Raw genomic sequence first — 17,229 nt, forward strand, 5'->3', positions numbered from 1 at the left:
GAGACAGACAGGAGCTCTGGGTTTGGGCTCCTGGTCTTTCTTCCACAAAGCGTGAAGGGAGCAGGAGACCAGCTCCTGGCCCTCCCTGCGGGTGAGGAGTGTCCTCTGGGAACCAGCTCTCCATGCCTGCAGGAGCTAGCAGGAGACAAGAACAGGCTCTTGGCTGGCATTGCTGGAGGAGTCGTACAGCAATTAGGAAGGTATAGAGCAGTCGGGAACTTCTGGCCTTGAGCTTGTCTTCGGAAGATATCTTTGCCCTATATTTTTAGCTGAGACAGACATTGAAGTGGGCGCTGTAGTGTGAGACAAGTACTTCCTCAGATCTTGTTGCTGTTTCCCTTAGTTAAAATATGTACAGTCCAGTTCCAGCAATGTATGGTCCTTATTACCGATTGTACAACTTGGTGTGTTTCAAATAGTTGTTTCTTCCCCAAAAATGCCATGCATTACCAAAAAGTCTGCCAAGCCCATTGCCCAGTTATGACTACTGAACTGAACTAAACTTGTGAAGCTTGCATTTAGGTGTGATCAAACAAACTCGTCGTGCTGTCTCTCTCCTTGTAGCAGAGGTCTAGGGTTAAACTCTGCTTAGTGCTGGAGGTGATGATAAGGTTTTGTTCCTGCCTGCCATGTCCCCCCACCATCCCCTGCCCTGCATGTCGCTGCTCCTGTAAGGTAAATACAGAAAAGTGGATCTTGAAATACTGGTATTTTTGTAGTTGATTTGTTTGAACGTGGAGAACTCTGGGAATAATACAAAAGCCTGAATTATAGTGACACAAAACTTTCATTGTTAGCAGCTTGAAAAGATTATGCTGAAAACTGGTTAGCTTTAGTCATCTTTTTATAAATTGACTTTGAATTTTGATCTTTTCTTACTTGACTTTGAAACTTGAAATGTCTAGTTGAGTATCTTCTAATCAAATGCTGTGAGTATAAAACTTCACAAATGAAGAGATTATTCAGAGATTGTATTTGTGAGGTTGTTTAAAACTTTTCATTTGTTATGATTTTGGTAAACAAAAAAATCATGTTTACTTTACAGTCTGTTATGAATTTGAATGAACAGTATTACCTTCCTGTTAGAAAATATAGTATTTATTTTACTCGTATAAATATATGCTTGTATCTATTGTTATTTTTTATTATTATTAAATGAACATTTTTCTTTTCTTCCCAGAGGATGCTAAGCAAGTTTTTGGCCAGACCACAATTCATCAGCACATTCCGTTTAACTGGAATTCAGAATTCGTACAGCTGCATTTTGGAAAGGATAGAAAAAGACACCTAACATATGCGGAGTTCACCCAGTTTTTACTGGTGGGTCTAATACAATACAGTTTGTCAAGTGTAATAAGAAGAATGCAAGAATCAAAGTATTTGCAAATTTGCCAAATACCATGCTGGTAGGGAAGTTGGAAGATAAACCAAGCCTAGGTTTTTACAGTCAGGGTGCTGGACTTTAATAGTGTGTTGATAAATAGAATATGCCTGTGGGAAGATTGCTGATTCAGGCTAACTGAGGTTTTTTGCTTTTCTTTCATTTTTGATCACCTGTGTGCAGAAGGTGATCTTTTCTACACTGTTGTGTAGACAGAGACATGAAATCAAAAACCTAGATCTCAAAGTCTAAAAACCTCCTGTATATTTAAATCGTATGAGTTAGAAAGCTAAATAACAGTATTGAACATTTTGGACCCAATTGCCAGACTGTTATTAAGAAAAAGTACTGCCTGTAAACAGCATGTTTACCAAATTTGTATTTATTTCAGTGCTGATATCTAATAAAGATGTTGTTTTGCTGCAAGCCCTTTCGACACACTTTACTTTTGACCTTTTTTGAATCAAGAGTATCTTAGGGAAATATGGTATATAGAGAATAAAATACACTCTTTCTTTTGCAAGGAATTCTTGGCTATTCACACTTTAGGGTACTTCAATACAGAAAACAAAATATTATGCTATTAAAAAATAAACAGATTATCTGTATTTCAGCAGTACTGTTAAAAATAGTCTCCAGTAGGAAAAGTGATCCTTGAAGTGGTAAAACACGTGAGTTTCTTATTTGTATTCCTTCTGAATACTTAATGCTTGTATTAGTATTTACGCTAGAGAGTTTTAAAATGGGAACCTGCTTCAAGACTGCAAGGTTTCTTTTTTTCTTGTTTACACAAGTATGTTAGTTCACAGTAGGAGGTGGTATCATTTTGATGAGGAATAATTAAGATAATGCTATTGAGACAAATGTTTCAAATTGACTTTGTAGAACTGAGCCTAATTAACTTTGTATGAAGAGGACGTCAGGTATCACATGATTAAATCTTATTCCCTTAGGTTTTGTATTGACTATTGTAACTCCTAAGTAGCTAAGACATAGACCAGTTTTGTGACAGAATAGTGAGCTAGAACCTCTTTTGGATAAAAAAGCAAATTTGTTACTTGATTAGGAAAAAATGTCTCTGGCCACATGTTCTGGTGTTCATGTATCCTGAGTTTGGTGGATTAAAATCACAGTCTTAACAGAGTACCAGTCCTGTCTGCCTCATGCATTTGTTTGTTTAGACATCTGAGGAAAACTCGAAGAAAAACCCAGAATGAAAAAGGACACTTTTTTTTAACAAAAAAAAAAAAGAGGAAGGAGGGGAGCGATGAGGGAGGTTAGAGCCACAGGCCTAAAAGGACCATAACCTCATGGCTGGGTATTGGGAAGATTTGAATTCTTTCTTTGTGTCTTTGAGTTCTTTTGTGTTTTTTCTTTGAATTAGGAAAAATTTCTTTGAATTAGGAAAAACAAGATCTGAGGTAGGAGTTTTCTAACTTTGGAGATGAGTCCTAACTACTGGGCTTTCTCATCCTGTGGAGGGGTGTTCCTCTTTCCTTGTCTAATAGGACTTTTCTTGGATGTGATCATATTCTGGAGAGAATTGTATTTGGTTTTGGTGTGTCTTGCCTTTTTTGGTTTGGTTTTTTTTTCTTCTTTTTTTTCTTTTTTTTTCTTTTTCTTTTTTTTTTTTTTTTTAAACCAGCTCTGCTGCAAAAGTGAATCTTAGCTAGTTGCAGTGCAGAGTAAAAAGGTTGTGTTGGAACATGTCAGTGGTCCTCATGAGCCAGACAGCCCTTTTGGTGCTGAACCATATAGGGCAGAAAGAGGAAGGAAAAGCATCAACATGGAGAATAAGGATCACGATTCTGGGTATCCTCTAGAGAGGTGAGATGCATTCAGTAAAAGTTCTAAGGCTGCTAATAAAGATGCTGTCAGCATTGGTGCAGGCAGCAAGGACTTTCAAATAAATTAATTGTCCTAAGATTCTGCTGAAGTTGCCTGCTATCAGTACAGTCTGTTAGGGTGCTCAGTCAGTCACAGTCATTGGCTACATCAGTTCACCCACTTTCTTGAACTGTAAATCTTTGAAACACATAAGTTTCCTTGCTGATTCTTGCTGTGCAGCATTGTATTATAGATACTGAAGTTTGGGCACAGAAATGACTTTCAGAACGAATTGGAGAGTTAGTGTTCACAGGCATGGAAATCTTCCTTTAAGCTCTGTAACCTTTGGTACTCAGCCTTTCCTTCTGATATTCTGCCTGTGCATGAGTCAGTCTCCTTGGTCTGATGTCTAGACCTTGGGCCTTAGACAGCAGGAGACCACAGTGGGTACCAAATTACCTTTCTGCATTCCTGATGTGTGAATGCTCTTTACATTGCACTTAACATGGACCAGATGGTTCTGTAAGGCGCTTCAGGTACTGCTTTGTAAGTACAATGCAATTTGCATTTTTTAATGAAATAATCCAGCTAGATCCAAATTCATTCATGTTGGGTCCTATTATGCTGCATAAAGTCGTTACATATTCATTATCTGTCGCAGCATTTGGGCTAATCATCGCTTCTGGCAGAGCTGAAGGTATGTAGAAAATAACATTAGTGTATTTTGTCCATGCACAAGATGGATCTCTTCTGGCTTTAAATAAGAAAACTTTACATGGGATTCTGAATATTTATATCCTGCCAGCACTTTTTTTGTCTACAGTAACAGAGAAGCCTCCAAACTGCTTGGCTCTGATAGAGTTAATCTATTTGCATCAACCCAGAGCTCAAGATGTGTTGTTTTACTCAGCTTCTCATTTTGCTAGCTTAAAGTTAGGTCATATGTCTCCACTATATATCCGTCACACGTATATCTGTTTGGATATGGTCATGTTCCATCATCACTTAAGTGGCAAGTCTGCTTCACAAAGAGCAACACTGGCCCCTTTCTCAGCATGTAAAATCTATTCCGCAGGATGAATTTTAACATATGCTTATATGTGGGCCTGGTAAATCCATTTCCACATTGTCTGGGAATTTATTTGTGCCCAGCATATTAGTTGATGAAGTAGTACTCTTTATAATTAAACCCCAGGATCTACTCCAGTGGAAGGAATTGTGCTGTACCTGATGACTTGTAGATCCATTGGGGTGGAACCCAAACGTAAATTTCTATCTAAGTGGAAAGTAAAGAAGCTTTTAATGAGCTGTAAGTGAAAGCTGGGGTAAAATCTCTAGATAGGAAATAATTTTATGAAAATTCTGATGCCAGCATGCCTGATATGATGTGCAAATTATTTTTTCACAAAGTCTTTTGCTACCTGGAAGAATTCTGGACTTCCAGCATCAATGGAGAAGCTTGTTTTCTAAGTATATCTAAGTTTACAAAAAGGTCTAGTCAGGGAAGGTTCTTTAGGATGTGTAATTTGTATTGCAAGGCAATGGGGATCGTATTCCTTTAAACCTTAATCTGTCTAGGTAGACAATATTGGACTGAAATAGGTGAAACAATAAAAATTATTGCAAGTCAGATAGCAAAGTTGTAGTGTTTAGACATGCTTTATTGTTTTTCAGTTTACTATTAAGGTGGTATTTTTTACATTAGCCGCATATACATGGCATAGACAATGTTACGAACATCTCCTAAAGATTTCTCTGATAAATTGCTAGTAGCTACTGAGCCTCATTTTGAAACGTAGTTAGTCATGCTGTGAGATGTCTCGACTTTCAGGCTTGGAGTCTGACAGAATAGATAGCCGTTCTTTTGAGTTAAACACTTCAAGGAGTTTATTACGTTGTTATGCAATGTACAGGGCTTAGAAAAGTGACATCTGTCTGGTTTTTTTTTTTGTGACAGACTTTATAGCTGAAATTCAGTTTTGAGGCTAAGTGTGCTACCATGTAATGGTCTGCATGTTTTCGTATGCCATGTTGCTGCCATGGTCATGGTTTGGGAATGTCACGCAGCTGAAGGTCCCTGTGCTTTTTTTTCTGCTCGGTGCAACTGGAAAATGCATAGCACAGCTCAAAATAACTGTAGCCTAAAAAGAGCATACCTTTCTGAGAAGGTGGGATGAATCTTCTGTATCTATTTGCAGTATGCTTAAACCATTTCATTTCTGAACTAAGGAGGAGGTACAAATAGGGAGCTCCAGAAGACTGACATCATCCTATTCAAGGTTTTGTCTTGCTGTCTATCTACAGCTAAGTAGTTCCTTCCTAGCTGACAAGAGTATGGGCAAATGGCAGCACTGAGTCCTTGACTATGCGTTCAACCAAGTGGGATAATTCTTCTCTCTAGTGGGTTCCACACGTACCGAGAAGATGGAAAGAAATCATGTTAGCAAGGAGAGGATAGGGTGTTTTGGCTCGTACTCAACTGTAGTACTAACAGCCTTTTTGCAGTTAGCTGGGTGATGACGAGAAACATGCACTTAACGAATCTCTCTGGAACGTGAGCCCTGCTTTGCTTCTGTGGCTGAGACATCACTGTCAGCCAAGGTCCCATTGATGGTATACACACCTCCAGACCCGCTGATGGGTGTACACAGATGGTGACAGATTCAACTTCTGCAGGCAGCGTCCAGGTTTTTTACTGCATTTTAGTTCTGGATTCTGCTGGCACAACACTGCCAGTAGTTTCAGTGGTTGAAACAAATTGAATGAAAGAAGGAGAAGAAAGCAACATTCACACTTTCGCATGTAGTCCATCTGCTAAATTAAATTTCTTTTTTCTTTGGTGATGCTGCCACTTAATGACAAACATTTTTGTTCGTTTATTCATACATTTCCACCTGCCTGGTGGTAAGTATTTAGGGATACAAGAGTTACTATACCTAACTCCTCTTCAAAGTTCTCTGCCTCCCGAGTGGCTTGCCTGCCTCAAGCTGATGAACTTTTTTTGTGTTCTTGTGCTCCTCCCACTGTAAACCTCCCAAAATTGCTTGTTTCCAAATTTCTGTTGAAACTATAGTCAGAATTGGAGCGAAGCAAGAGCTTACATGGCTGCATCCAGCCGGAGTGACTATTATTGCTGAATTGTAACACCTCCACTGGGGGCTGTAATGTAAAGGAAACGTGACAGAACTGAAGTTGTAACACTTCAAATTAAAATCCCCACAAGCGTTTCTGAATAATTCTGTGAGTGAAATGCAGTGTTGAAACATTCACCAGTCCTCCTTCCCCACTTTTCCTCCTTCTACCTAATATATTAGGAGGTTTCCACCATACCTTGCAGGCAGAGTACTGAGTTTTAATTAGAAATTAGGACTAAAATTGGAGAGGTCAAGAGGCTGAAATGAAAAGACAAGTGTGGTTTGAGTGGCGACATACATCAGTGGCCGTGGCATGAGCAGAAGGAGGGATGGCGGTTGCAGACCTCTGGCAGGTCTGGTCCTACGCCGGCTGAGTTTGCCTTTCACCCTTCACTCTACGCTCCCTGAAATGCTGTTGTGAGATAAGTATCAACATACAGGGGATCATATTCCCTGTGAATACATTGTGCTGGGGATTCTTGACTAGCCTGACTCTTGGCTTAATATGACTTTTAAGGCATATATTTGCAAATATAATGGAAATAATAGGATAGTGTCATGGTCCACTGCAAGACTTGCTTAGTATTGCTGACATACTTTTGCTCTGATTCCATTTTCTGAATAACTGATTGTGAATACATATTCAGACTTAACACTGTATTTCTGGTGAGGAAGATTTTATAAGCCTTGAGGGAGGACATGGCAATGATTTGTTTTCCCCATTCAACAAAGAAATACAGATTGGGAAGTCTACATCACCAAAAGGTATTTCTGGTTTTGGCAAACCTGTAGAACTGAACAGAAAGTTCATCTATATTATCAAGTTACTATCTGTGCAGGATTGTTCCTTTTGAATGAAAAATTAAAAAATAAGAAAGTAGTCTAACAGTTATGTATGAAGAAAGGGTGAAGGTCGCAGTAGGAAAAGATGCAGTTTTGAGACATTAAATGCCTTTTTTCTCCCCTCTTCTCTCAGGGGTACATTTGAATCACAAAATGAGATTATCGGGTAGTTGCATCAGATAATGCTTGTGATTGATCTCTGGCCGTTACTGCTGCTGAAATATTGAGAACTGATATTTAATCAGTTGCAAGGAGTTCTAAATTAAACTGCTGGTGTTTTTGTAGAGAAATAAGTTCATGTTTTAAATGAGCATGTTTTTTGAGGGAACGCTTTCAAGATTAGTTCGTGTCTACGTGGAAATCTCTGATGATTCCATTGTCCTGGTTCAAGGAGTAGAAAATGCTTTTAGAGAAAGTATTTTGACCTGCTTTGACACATGCAATAAACTGGATAATACACATTGTGGAACACTTTAATGTTCATGAGTGGGAGATTACCTGTGCTAGTGGTTGATACATGCCCTCCATTTCTCAGTTAAATGAATTGCATGACCTAATCTCCAGACAGCAGAGAAATCATGATGGTTATCCTAGATATTAAGCTCAATGATAGAGACCATATATGCCACTGATAGAAAAGGCTGAAAGTTACACATACAATATCCAATTAAAATTAGATTACATGTAATTGTGGTTTGTTAAGTATTGTAGGATTGCATTATATAAAATCTGACTATTAAGGTGATGGTTTTGAACCTAACTTTTTTTTTTCCCCATATGTTTTCAGGAGATACAGTTAGAACATGCAAAACAAGCTTTTGTGCAGAGAGACAATGCTCAGGCTGGAAGAGTCACAGCTATGGACTTCAGGGACATTATGGTCACTATCCGGCCACACATGCTGACACCATTTGTAGAAGAATGTCTAGTAGCTGTGAGTAGTTCTGGTATCCCAACTGGGAAACACCTGGGATACAGAAGTGGGATTCCTTTTTTATGTACCCTGACCACTGGATGTGGCACGTAGTCCAGTTCATGGATGCATGTTTTTAAGTTTAGCAGTTATCATCTACTGAACATATCTACTAACATATGAAAGTTAACCCTTATTGCAAAATATTTCTTCTCAGTGTTCCTGGCCTCCTGAGACAAAAGACAAAGCAGGTGGATGGACCTTAGTAGCGGCCTACAAATGTAGAGTTTACCTGATTGTTTCCAGTCATTTCATTGTAGTAGACTGTGTCAAACATGTCAGAATGCCATTGCATCCCACTTAGGAAGTCATCCTCAAAGGACTTGCTTTGTAATGTCAATTCTAAGCTCCTGAGTGTAATTTCCAAGCACCTGGGACACTGTATGAACTGGAACATCACCCAAGGACATTCACTATGTATTAACTGATAGTTGTTACACTTGAGCATACACTTATTTTCAGATTGAAGTGCATAAACCAAATTAAATATTACAATTCTACAGTTTCACTGAAGAAAGGAAAAGGTACATTCGGTTTTGACCACAGTTTCTAATCTGGGGAACTTGTAGTAGTGCTTTCCAAGTAATCCAAAGTCTGGTCATATCCAGGTTTAAAGAAATCTGTTCTGCTTTGACTTGCAAGGGAGAATTCCAAGGGGATGTGTGAAGTGATGAGAACTGCAAACTCTGGACAGAATATTGGAAGAAGCAAACAGCAAAACACATAGCCAGAAGACTTGGGGACTGACAATGAGATCTGATACTTTCTTCCTCATTTCTCTCCCCAGTCTTGTTACCAGCTTTCCTGGGTCATATACTGTCTCATAAAACATAAGATAAGATTTTTGATTCTCCCTCAAGGTCGATTAAATTTTGGCAAGCTTATGCATTGTTTTCAGAAATTTGCTTGATCTCTGATCTTATACTTTAAATAGGGAATTGATCCAATAATTTTTCTGTGTGCAGACCCAACACCACTTTAAAATAAAGGTTTAGGCTCAGTTCTCGTTTGAGAATGAATAACTGTTCGAACCTTATTGTTCCCATTTTGTTTGACTGCCTGATCTAAGCCTGAGAGCTTACTGCTGGTTTTCCATGACTTGAAATGCCTGTGAATTTAAATGTTTCAGTTGACCTTTTCAGAAAATGTTTTGATTTTGTTGAAGTTTTCTGTACAGTAATATACTTTGCATGTAGAAGTAGATTTCCTCATTACTAGAAATAAGCCAACTTATGAAACATTTCCAACTGAAGCAGTACTGAAATTTGAACTTTGTAAATTACTACTGGTTATGTTGTTATAATCCTGCATATGTATTTGTTTAGGTTTGTAGGGTGGGGAGAATTTTACATTCTGGTCATGATTAGTTTCAGTAACCTAAGAATCTTTCATAGTTTTCTTTATTTTGCAGCTTTTTTTTAAAAGCAGCCCCGTGCTACTGTTGCTCTTGTAAAATAACCTAGGTTGAAAAACCTTTATTTCAAGATTTTTCTTAGTCTTGTTAACAGCCTCCTTTCTCTTTTCTTCTTTTACTGTCTCCACTCTAGGCTGCTGGAGGTACCACTTCCCATCAGGTCAGCTTTTCCTATTTTAATGGATTTAATTCTCTCCTTAACAACATGGAGCTCATTAGAAAGATCTACAGTACTCTGGCTGGAAACAGAAAAGATGTGGAAGTCACTAAGGGTTGGTAGAAACGTTTGCAGTCTGGAAGTTTCCTTGGGTGTTTGGTTGGGGCAGGTGGAGGGAGAGACCTCATCTGTATGCTTTTAAATCAATGGGAGGGGGAGAAAGCCTGCCTCGTTAGCGTTCCTGGGTACGCCACTCGGGTTTGTACGCTCCTCTTGGAGTCCACCCTCCAGGTTTTTCATTTTGTTTCAATCAGAAAAAGGTCCTAGTAAACTGGCGGTGGGGGCAGGGTGAGGAAAGTATGTAAAAATATTTAAAAGTTTAAAAAACTTCCTAGGACTCCTGCCAAATTGGCAGCCTATTAAAGTGACCTTCAAGGGTAGTTGAAGAATTCCATAAACTTGTATTGGCGGCACAGTAAGCTGATCTACAAGCTTGGAACAAGATGTTATCTGCTATATCTAACCACTTTTATAGAGAATTCCCTGTGCAATGCCAAAGTTTCATTAATGTGGCCTACTGGGACTATGCATGAAAAGTTCTACATCTCTTGACTCCTGTGTTTTTTTTTTCCTGTTTGCCTTTTATTTTATTTTTTCCCCTCTGACCCGCAACTGATTGATACCGTATGTCAAATATCCCAAATCCTGCTGATAGTGCTAAGCTTTAAGACCAGAGAGTTGTACTTATTTGCATGAAGGATATACCATTTAAAATATACATTTATGTAGTGGCAGGAACACTGTTGTGGTGGGTAACTTTTATTCCCCTTCTCCTGCCCCCACCAGCATCTTCTATGTAATACTAAAATATAAAGCAACTCTGGGGTGCTCTGGATTACTTGTTCTGGTTTGATTAGGTTTTCTATCTTTTTATTCTGTTGCAGAGGAGTTTGTTCTGGCAGCTCAGAAATTTGGTCAGGTTACACCCATGGAAGTTGACATCTTGTTTCAGTTAGCAGATCTATACGAGCCACGGGGGTAAGTGGAGAATTACCTATCCTCTCTTTCCCTTCCTCCTCTGTCCTTCTTGGAAAGAGTGGGAGGTGGCGTTGGGGAACAGGAGAGCAGTGTAGTGGTCACGTGCAGGTAACTTCTTGGGATCTGAAAACCCATCTCTAAGCAAATGCTAAGCTGAATTAATTTCCTCAGGCGCATGACGTTAGCTGATATTGAAAGAATTGCTCCTCTGGAGGAGGGGACGTTGCCCTACAACCTGGCTGAGGCTCAGCGGCAGGTAAGAACAGAAGCCAGTATGATGCTATTATCTGTTTCCAGTGCCAGGTAAATAGATAGCCAACCTCCTTCTGTGTTGTCAGCTAAGTTGCTTTTCTCTTGTGTTCTGTAATATCTGTGAGGAATACCTTCTTCTCAGAATTTATTTTTAACCTGTGTCATGTCCTCTCCATCTCTTCTCTGTGCCCTTCTCTCTTGGGCTGCATTTTGACAGGCTAAATGTAATTTACTTTCAAAAGATAAAACATATATGAGTGTCATCCAGCCATTTAGTAAATATTAGGTGTATAGCTAATTAAGGTGTTTATGTTTTGTGATTCTGTTACTCTCTGTTCTTTTTAATGAGGAAAGAAGACTTCCTGCTTCGAATATGGATGGTAAATTCAGCATCTAGCTTATTAAATGGCAGCCCTTGTTCTGAACAGACATGCATGTTCCTGGCTTCAGAGTGTTCTCTGCTTTGCCTTATGCTCTGCTGAATATCAAAATAGGAGAGATTATGTTTAGTCTACCATCACAGTTTCAGTAAAAGCATTAATATTCTCTGCATTTCCAAAAACTAAAGGATATTGACTTTCAGTGGTATAACAGCAAATGAACTTTTGTTGTGTTTGAGGCAAAAAGAAATAGGAGTGTTTTTTAAATGGCAAACCTGTTGATCTTTTAGTTTTTGTATTATTTTAGCATATCTTATATTTGCATTGATACAAGTTTCTGTACAGATAGATTTAAAACTAACCCTCTGTTTCTCTCTGTCTCTATTTTAAGGCAGTCTTAACTTTGTGTCTTGTGAGACTAAGGGGTTTTTTGTTGGGTTTTTTTTTCCTGCTCTGGGTCTGTGCAGAGACGCCAGTTTGACCACAATGAGTTGATGCAGGCTACATTTTTAGGACTACCAGGCCATAAGCCAGCCCTGTGTGTGTGTGTGTGTACACATGCATCTCTTTTGCTTCTCTTTCTTCTTCTCCTCCCTCCCCTACATGTGAACACCCCCACCACCGCTCCAAGACAGTGGTGGTTTTCTGTTTGTTTGAGCAGTGACTAACTGTTGACTGTGCTGGGATGAATTCAAACGAGCTGGCTCTCAAAAGCTCGCCATCTATTCCTAGAAGACTCCTAAAGGAGTTAAAAGCATTTGCATTGGACTGAATATCAAGTAACATAAGTTACAATAGGTGGCAGTAAAATGTAGCCAAAAATGCGGTGGTGAAAGTAGTAGCTTCTTCAGTTTTTGCTTTGGGGCCATTCTCTTCGCTTGTATGATTTATGCCATTTTAAGAGGCTAGAACATATCAACCTGCTAAAATCTTAGCATTTCTTCTGCATATGTGTCCTACCTTTTCATTTTTCCATGCAATTCCTTTTTAATGTCAGCCGCTTGATGCTGAGACTGAAAGGAGTTTCACCTGTGTTGATACCTTCAGTTTATTTTCTGGCCATGTCCAGCTACATTGGAATAGTAGCTAAAACCTAAACACATTTTCAGGAAAAATATATCCATATTTTTATTTTGTCCATATTTTATTTATACTTGTGGTAGCCTAAAAAAAAAAAAAAAATTACAAAAAGTGGTAGTGAGTATGGAAGACTTAATGCCCCTGCAGAACTTCTGTTTTCCTAATTATTTTCTAGCAGTTTTAAATCTGGAGCACTTCCGAAATTTATTCTGAAATTTAGTTTTCATTGGGTTGAATCTGGCAATCATAGACTATGAGCAAAATGAAATTGTGGGGGTGCCTTATGAAACCTTATTTTCCTTTAGCTAATATGTATGAACAACGCTTGCATACTTGTTTTGACAGCTTGAGAAATAGTAAGTGTACCTGGTTTTGCTGGTAGTAGAAATTCGAAACCGGAGTTGCTTTTAGCTGTAGAAAATTTATGACCTAAGATGCAATATGTGAGCTCTCATATGCACATTTGGACCATTGCCTTTGGAGATGTATAATTTTGCTGTAGTATCAGTCTTTCTTTTCTTTGCTGATCCCATCTGAAGAGGCTACATTATATGGCACTTTAGAAATCAGTGGAAAAGAAATAATAATTGAAAACAAAATCCTCAGTGTATTGTGGGATTTTCTCCAGGTACCTTTATCTGTCTGATCACAAGATGTTGTCTCGTGAAATACGACGTTCTGATTATTTTTCTTGTCTTTCCTTTTGTTTTAAATCCTGCCTTGACAGAAAGCTCCAGGCGATGTGTCTCGACCTGTTCTCATCCAGATTGCAGAATCAGCGTACAGGTTTGCCCTTGGTTCAGTTGCTGGAGGTTAGTTATGGCTGAGCAAAAGAATATTTATCTTCACCGTTTGGGTTTTTTTCTTCTTTTCTTCTGCCTTTCATTTTAAGTGTGGAAAGCTTCTCAGTCTTTCCCTTGGAGCTGTATCTAAGGGATGGGATGACTATGAGATTGAAGAGGAAGGGGTCATCTGGTCTACAAGAGTTTTGGAATTTACAAGCCATTGGAGTTTTCAGGTGGTGTTGCTGTCTGATTTGTCACCAAACCAGATTCAGAAGAATCAGATTGATAATGAGGTAGGGCCAGGAAGTGCTTTTGGTTAAAACTGTGGGAGGTAGTTTAATGTATCCAGAATATATCGTGGAGAGAAAAGATACAACTGATATTTGAGATGTAAATGCAGAAGATGACAGTTGCAGTCAAACACTGCAAATGCAAAATCATGTTTTCTTACAGCTTGGTTTTTATTTGCAGCTGTTGGAGCCACTGCAGTCTACCCAATTGATTTGGTAAAAACTCGAATGCAAAACCAGCGCTCTACAGGCTCTTTTGTGGGAGAACTGATGTATAAAAACAGCTTTGATTGCTTCAAAAAAGTGTTACGTTATGAAGGTTTCTTTGGGCTTTATAGAGGTAAGTTTAAAAGATGGTATATACTAATGATAAGATACTAATAAGAGTTCATTAGAACTCAGGATTTTTAAGCCTATTATTTTGTTAAGACTTCAGTTTTTCCTGGTTTGTGCTTTTGCTTCTATTCTGTTACAGGTGTAGGGTTTGCAAACTTCTTGATAATTAAAACCTCACTGTAATGAGAACAATTCTGTAGGACTTCTCTGTCCTTTCCTTCCTCATCTGCACTAGGGCAACAATAGCAATGCCTACAGCAAAAACATACTGTTAATCAAGTTTTCATTTCCTTAGCAGTCCTTAGTACCAAGAATATTTTGTCCTGTTTGGTAAGAAGTTAGATCATCCTTTTTTTGTTTTGTTTTGTTTCAGTGCTCTTTTTTATCTGTTTTCTTTCTATTTAAAAACATAAAACCAGAGAGAAAATAGAGTACCTTGTTATTAACCAGATCTCTTTTTGTGATATCTTTTGTCACAGAAAAATCTCTCTGAACCAGTTGCATGTGCTTCACTGATCATTGGGAATAGTCATCTTTATCGAGTTTTATGTATACCTCTTCTTAGCTTGTCACTGTTGAGTCAGCCAGAGAGATTAACTGGGTTTCAACCCACTTAGGTTTATATACATAACCAATAAAACCAAGTTATGGAGCTAGCTGTTCCAAGCTCCTTTTGTAGTCAATGGAGAAAGCTCCAAAAGCTCATTTACTCCGTTCAGGATGTAAATCATCCTCACTTTGGGTATATTAGGTAAGTGCCTGCAGTTAGATGGTTTGTTTGGGTTTTTTATTTATTTTGTACTTGTCCCAGTTATGGCATCAATGGTGTAAGTTCAGGTAACACAGAAGTAGTCGTAGAGAATCATGAGCTACTGCATGAGACTGCAGTTCTTCTGTGTCACAGAGATAAAGAAAATTATATTTCTGGTATCCCAGTTATTGAGATCTCCTATCCCCCTCTGCCATATTAATTGGGGAGGATTTGAAACTTATGTTACTTCTTTCAGTTTTAGCTAGCTTGCTTAGAAACTTCTTTTAACTTTTGAAAATAAGAATATTGTAATGACAGAAATTAACTACTAGAAGCAGTCGAGTCAGGGATGAAGAACAGAGCATTTCAGTAAAATATTGTTATGATCTGGCAAAGCTGTATGCACCTGAAAAAAACCAGTTTATAAGACAGTGTGTGAAACAACATTAAAAGTAAGTGATGCGATACAGGTGCACCTGTTTAACATATGACCTGAGTTATTGGAGGTTGGCTAAGTAGCTCCTCTGCAAAATCCAGACTTTGTAATTATTTCAGCACAATTGGAGATGGGAAGGCTCTGTTATTATTGACTGAGTTTGAGGCAATTTTTTGAGTAGGCCTAGTAATTTAATAAAGAGTATTGACATGATTTCTACTTTTTAAAGATTTATAGCAATCAGAATCGTAAAAAGTCCCAGTTATTGGCTAAAGAACAAAATGTATTCCCTGCAAATGTATGTCTGCTTCTTCTGGGATCCTGAAAGAATAAATATGCAGAATTCCACTATTATCTCCTTCTGTCTCATTGAAACTCTGAAGCACAGTGATTTTTTTCACCTGAAAAAACAAACTTCAGAAATGTCATAAATGCATGTTTTTAACTCTGTTTGCTTGTCGTGTTTTTGGAGTGATTTTTTCATTGCCAGATTTGGGGAACTTTAGGAACCTTCATCAGTATAGCTTGTCTTTCCATTCCCCATCCCCTTTACTATTTTTCAGTTGTCCAAGGAGAACTGAATAATGAAATCTTGGAGGGTTTGGTGGAGCTGAACTTCTAAACCCAGGGCAATAATCTCATTTCTGGATTATATAGTAGGAATTGTGTGATGGCAAAGAACACCATCATTTCCGAGGCAAATTGAGACCTGTGTTTCTACAGATTCTCTGCTTAAAGGGCACCCTGATTTAACTTGTCTTTTTAGAGTCAAATAGAGAAAACTCCGTCAAAATGTGGAGCTTCCTGCACAGTCTGTAAATTCAGACTGTTGCTTGATTTCTAAGGAGATCATCTTGGAGAAAGTTGAGCAACTGAGTGCAGAATGAAGGTTTCTGGTTAAGCTTGAGAGAAGAAAATTTGAAAGGAACATTTTATAGATTAGTATATTCACGCAATTTAATGCAGTAAAGTTATAGCAAGAATCATCTCGTTCTAGTCTTAAATATTACACTAGGTAAGACACACTACGGAGTACATTACTTTTTGCTGCTCATTGGTAACGGGTATTCTTTCTTACACTGTGATGGGTTCAGACTTAAGTAAACAGGTTTTCTTCCCCAATGGAGGAGGGAGTAGTAATTGGTAGAGTTCTCCTGCTTAGCTGAAGAGTGATGCAAAACCTTTTAAAAAAATTATAGTAGAAACGTTTGGAGCAGTGGTCTCTTTGTCATGCCGCACTGCAAGAAAGCGAGCAGGAATTATAAACCTTACTCTGAACTCAGCCATTTCAGATGATGTTTTTAATGCAAGGCACATATTTCCATCTGGTGAAGTGAACTGATTTTTCTTTTTTGTATCATTATTTTATTCCAAACTTGAAAAGGGGCAAACCCACCATGTTCTAAACCACCATCTCAGATAAGGATAAATTACACCATCTTGTGGATACAAAGAGAGCACTAAATTTTGTTTAATGTGAATTTGGTTCTAAGGATAATCGGTGTTTCCACTGACAGGATACTTTGATTTAAAAAAAACCCAACCGAACATGATATTAACCTCTTTAGAATCTTTATAATATGCATTATTTGAATGCTGTATTGTTAGATTAATTTTTTTTAAAACTGTACATCTGAGATACATTTTTCATCTGTCTTTCTCAGCATGGCTGAAAAGAATACTCATCTCATATACCTGTATATGAGTATGAGAATACTGTTCTGTCTACATTTATGCCTGAAATACATATTTAGAAACTCACAGGTATTTATATATATGCAAATACAAGAAAATTTTGGAAGCTGTGATTTGTCAACATCTCTTCCAGCTGATGAGGTCACCTAGATTTCTTAATATCATTTTAATCAGAAGTCCCCCTAACGAGTCACAGAATGCTTCACAGTCTTAAGCAGTGCATGTAATAGAGATTATTTCACCTATACTTGATAGAAATTCTATGGGAAATTTAAGTACCAGAGATAAAATGTAGCTCACGAAAATGTTCAGTAGCCATGCTATTAATGGCACTTGTCCTAGAGGATGAAGAAGACAGGAGATGCTTTGGAAGACTCTGTTATCTGTAATCATTAACTGTTAAGGAACTTGTTAGTTTTATTTCTTCCAGTGGTGCTGCTAGTACAAATTCATCCAA

The 17,229-nt window shown here is 38.1% G+C and overlaps 1 protein-coding gene across 4 annotated transcripts in view; it reads left to right on the plus strand.

Moving 5' to 3' along the window:
• Positions 1–17,229, plus strand: part of SLC25A13 (solute carrier family 25 member 13) — a 108,858-nt gene that overhangs the window by 49,441 nt on the left and 42,188 nt on the right. For all 4 annotated transcript variants that reach the window (XM_075746140.1, XM_075746139.1, XM_075746138.1 and 1 more), the window contains 7 exons: positions 1,181–1,320; positions 7,973–8,119; positions 9,706–9,844; positions 10,674–10,767; positions 10,939–11,023; positions 13,207–13,291; positions 13,736–13,894. In XM_075746140.1, coding sequence (XP_075602255.1) covers positions 1,181–1,320; positions 7,973–8,119; positions 9,706–9,844; positions 10,674–10,767; positions 10,939–11,023; positions 13,207–13,291; positions 13,736–13,894 — 849 coding nt within the window. The remainder of the gene's footprint in view (positions 1–1,180; positions 1,321–7,972; positions 8,120–9,705; positions 9,845–10,673; positions 10,768–10,938; positions 11,024–13,206; positions 13,292–13,735; positions 13,895–17,229) is intronic.

Source organism: Balearica regulorum, chromosome 2 (genome assembly GCF_011004875.1).
Source record: "Balearica regulorum gibbericeps isolate bBalReg1 chromosome 2, bBalReg1.pri, whole genome shotgun sequence".
NCBI lineage: Eukaryota > Metazoa > Chordata > Aves > Gruiformes > Gruidae > Balearica > Balearica regulorum.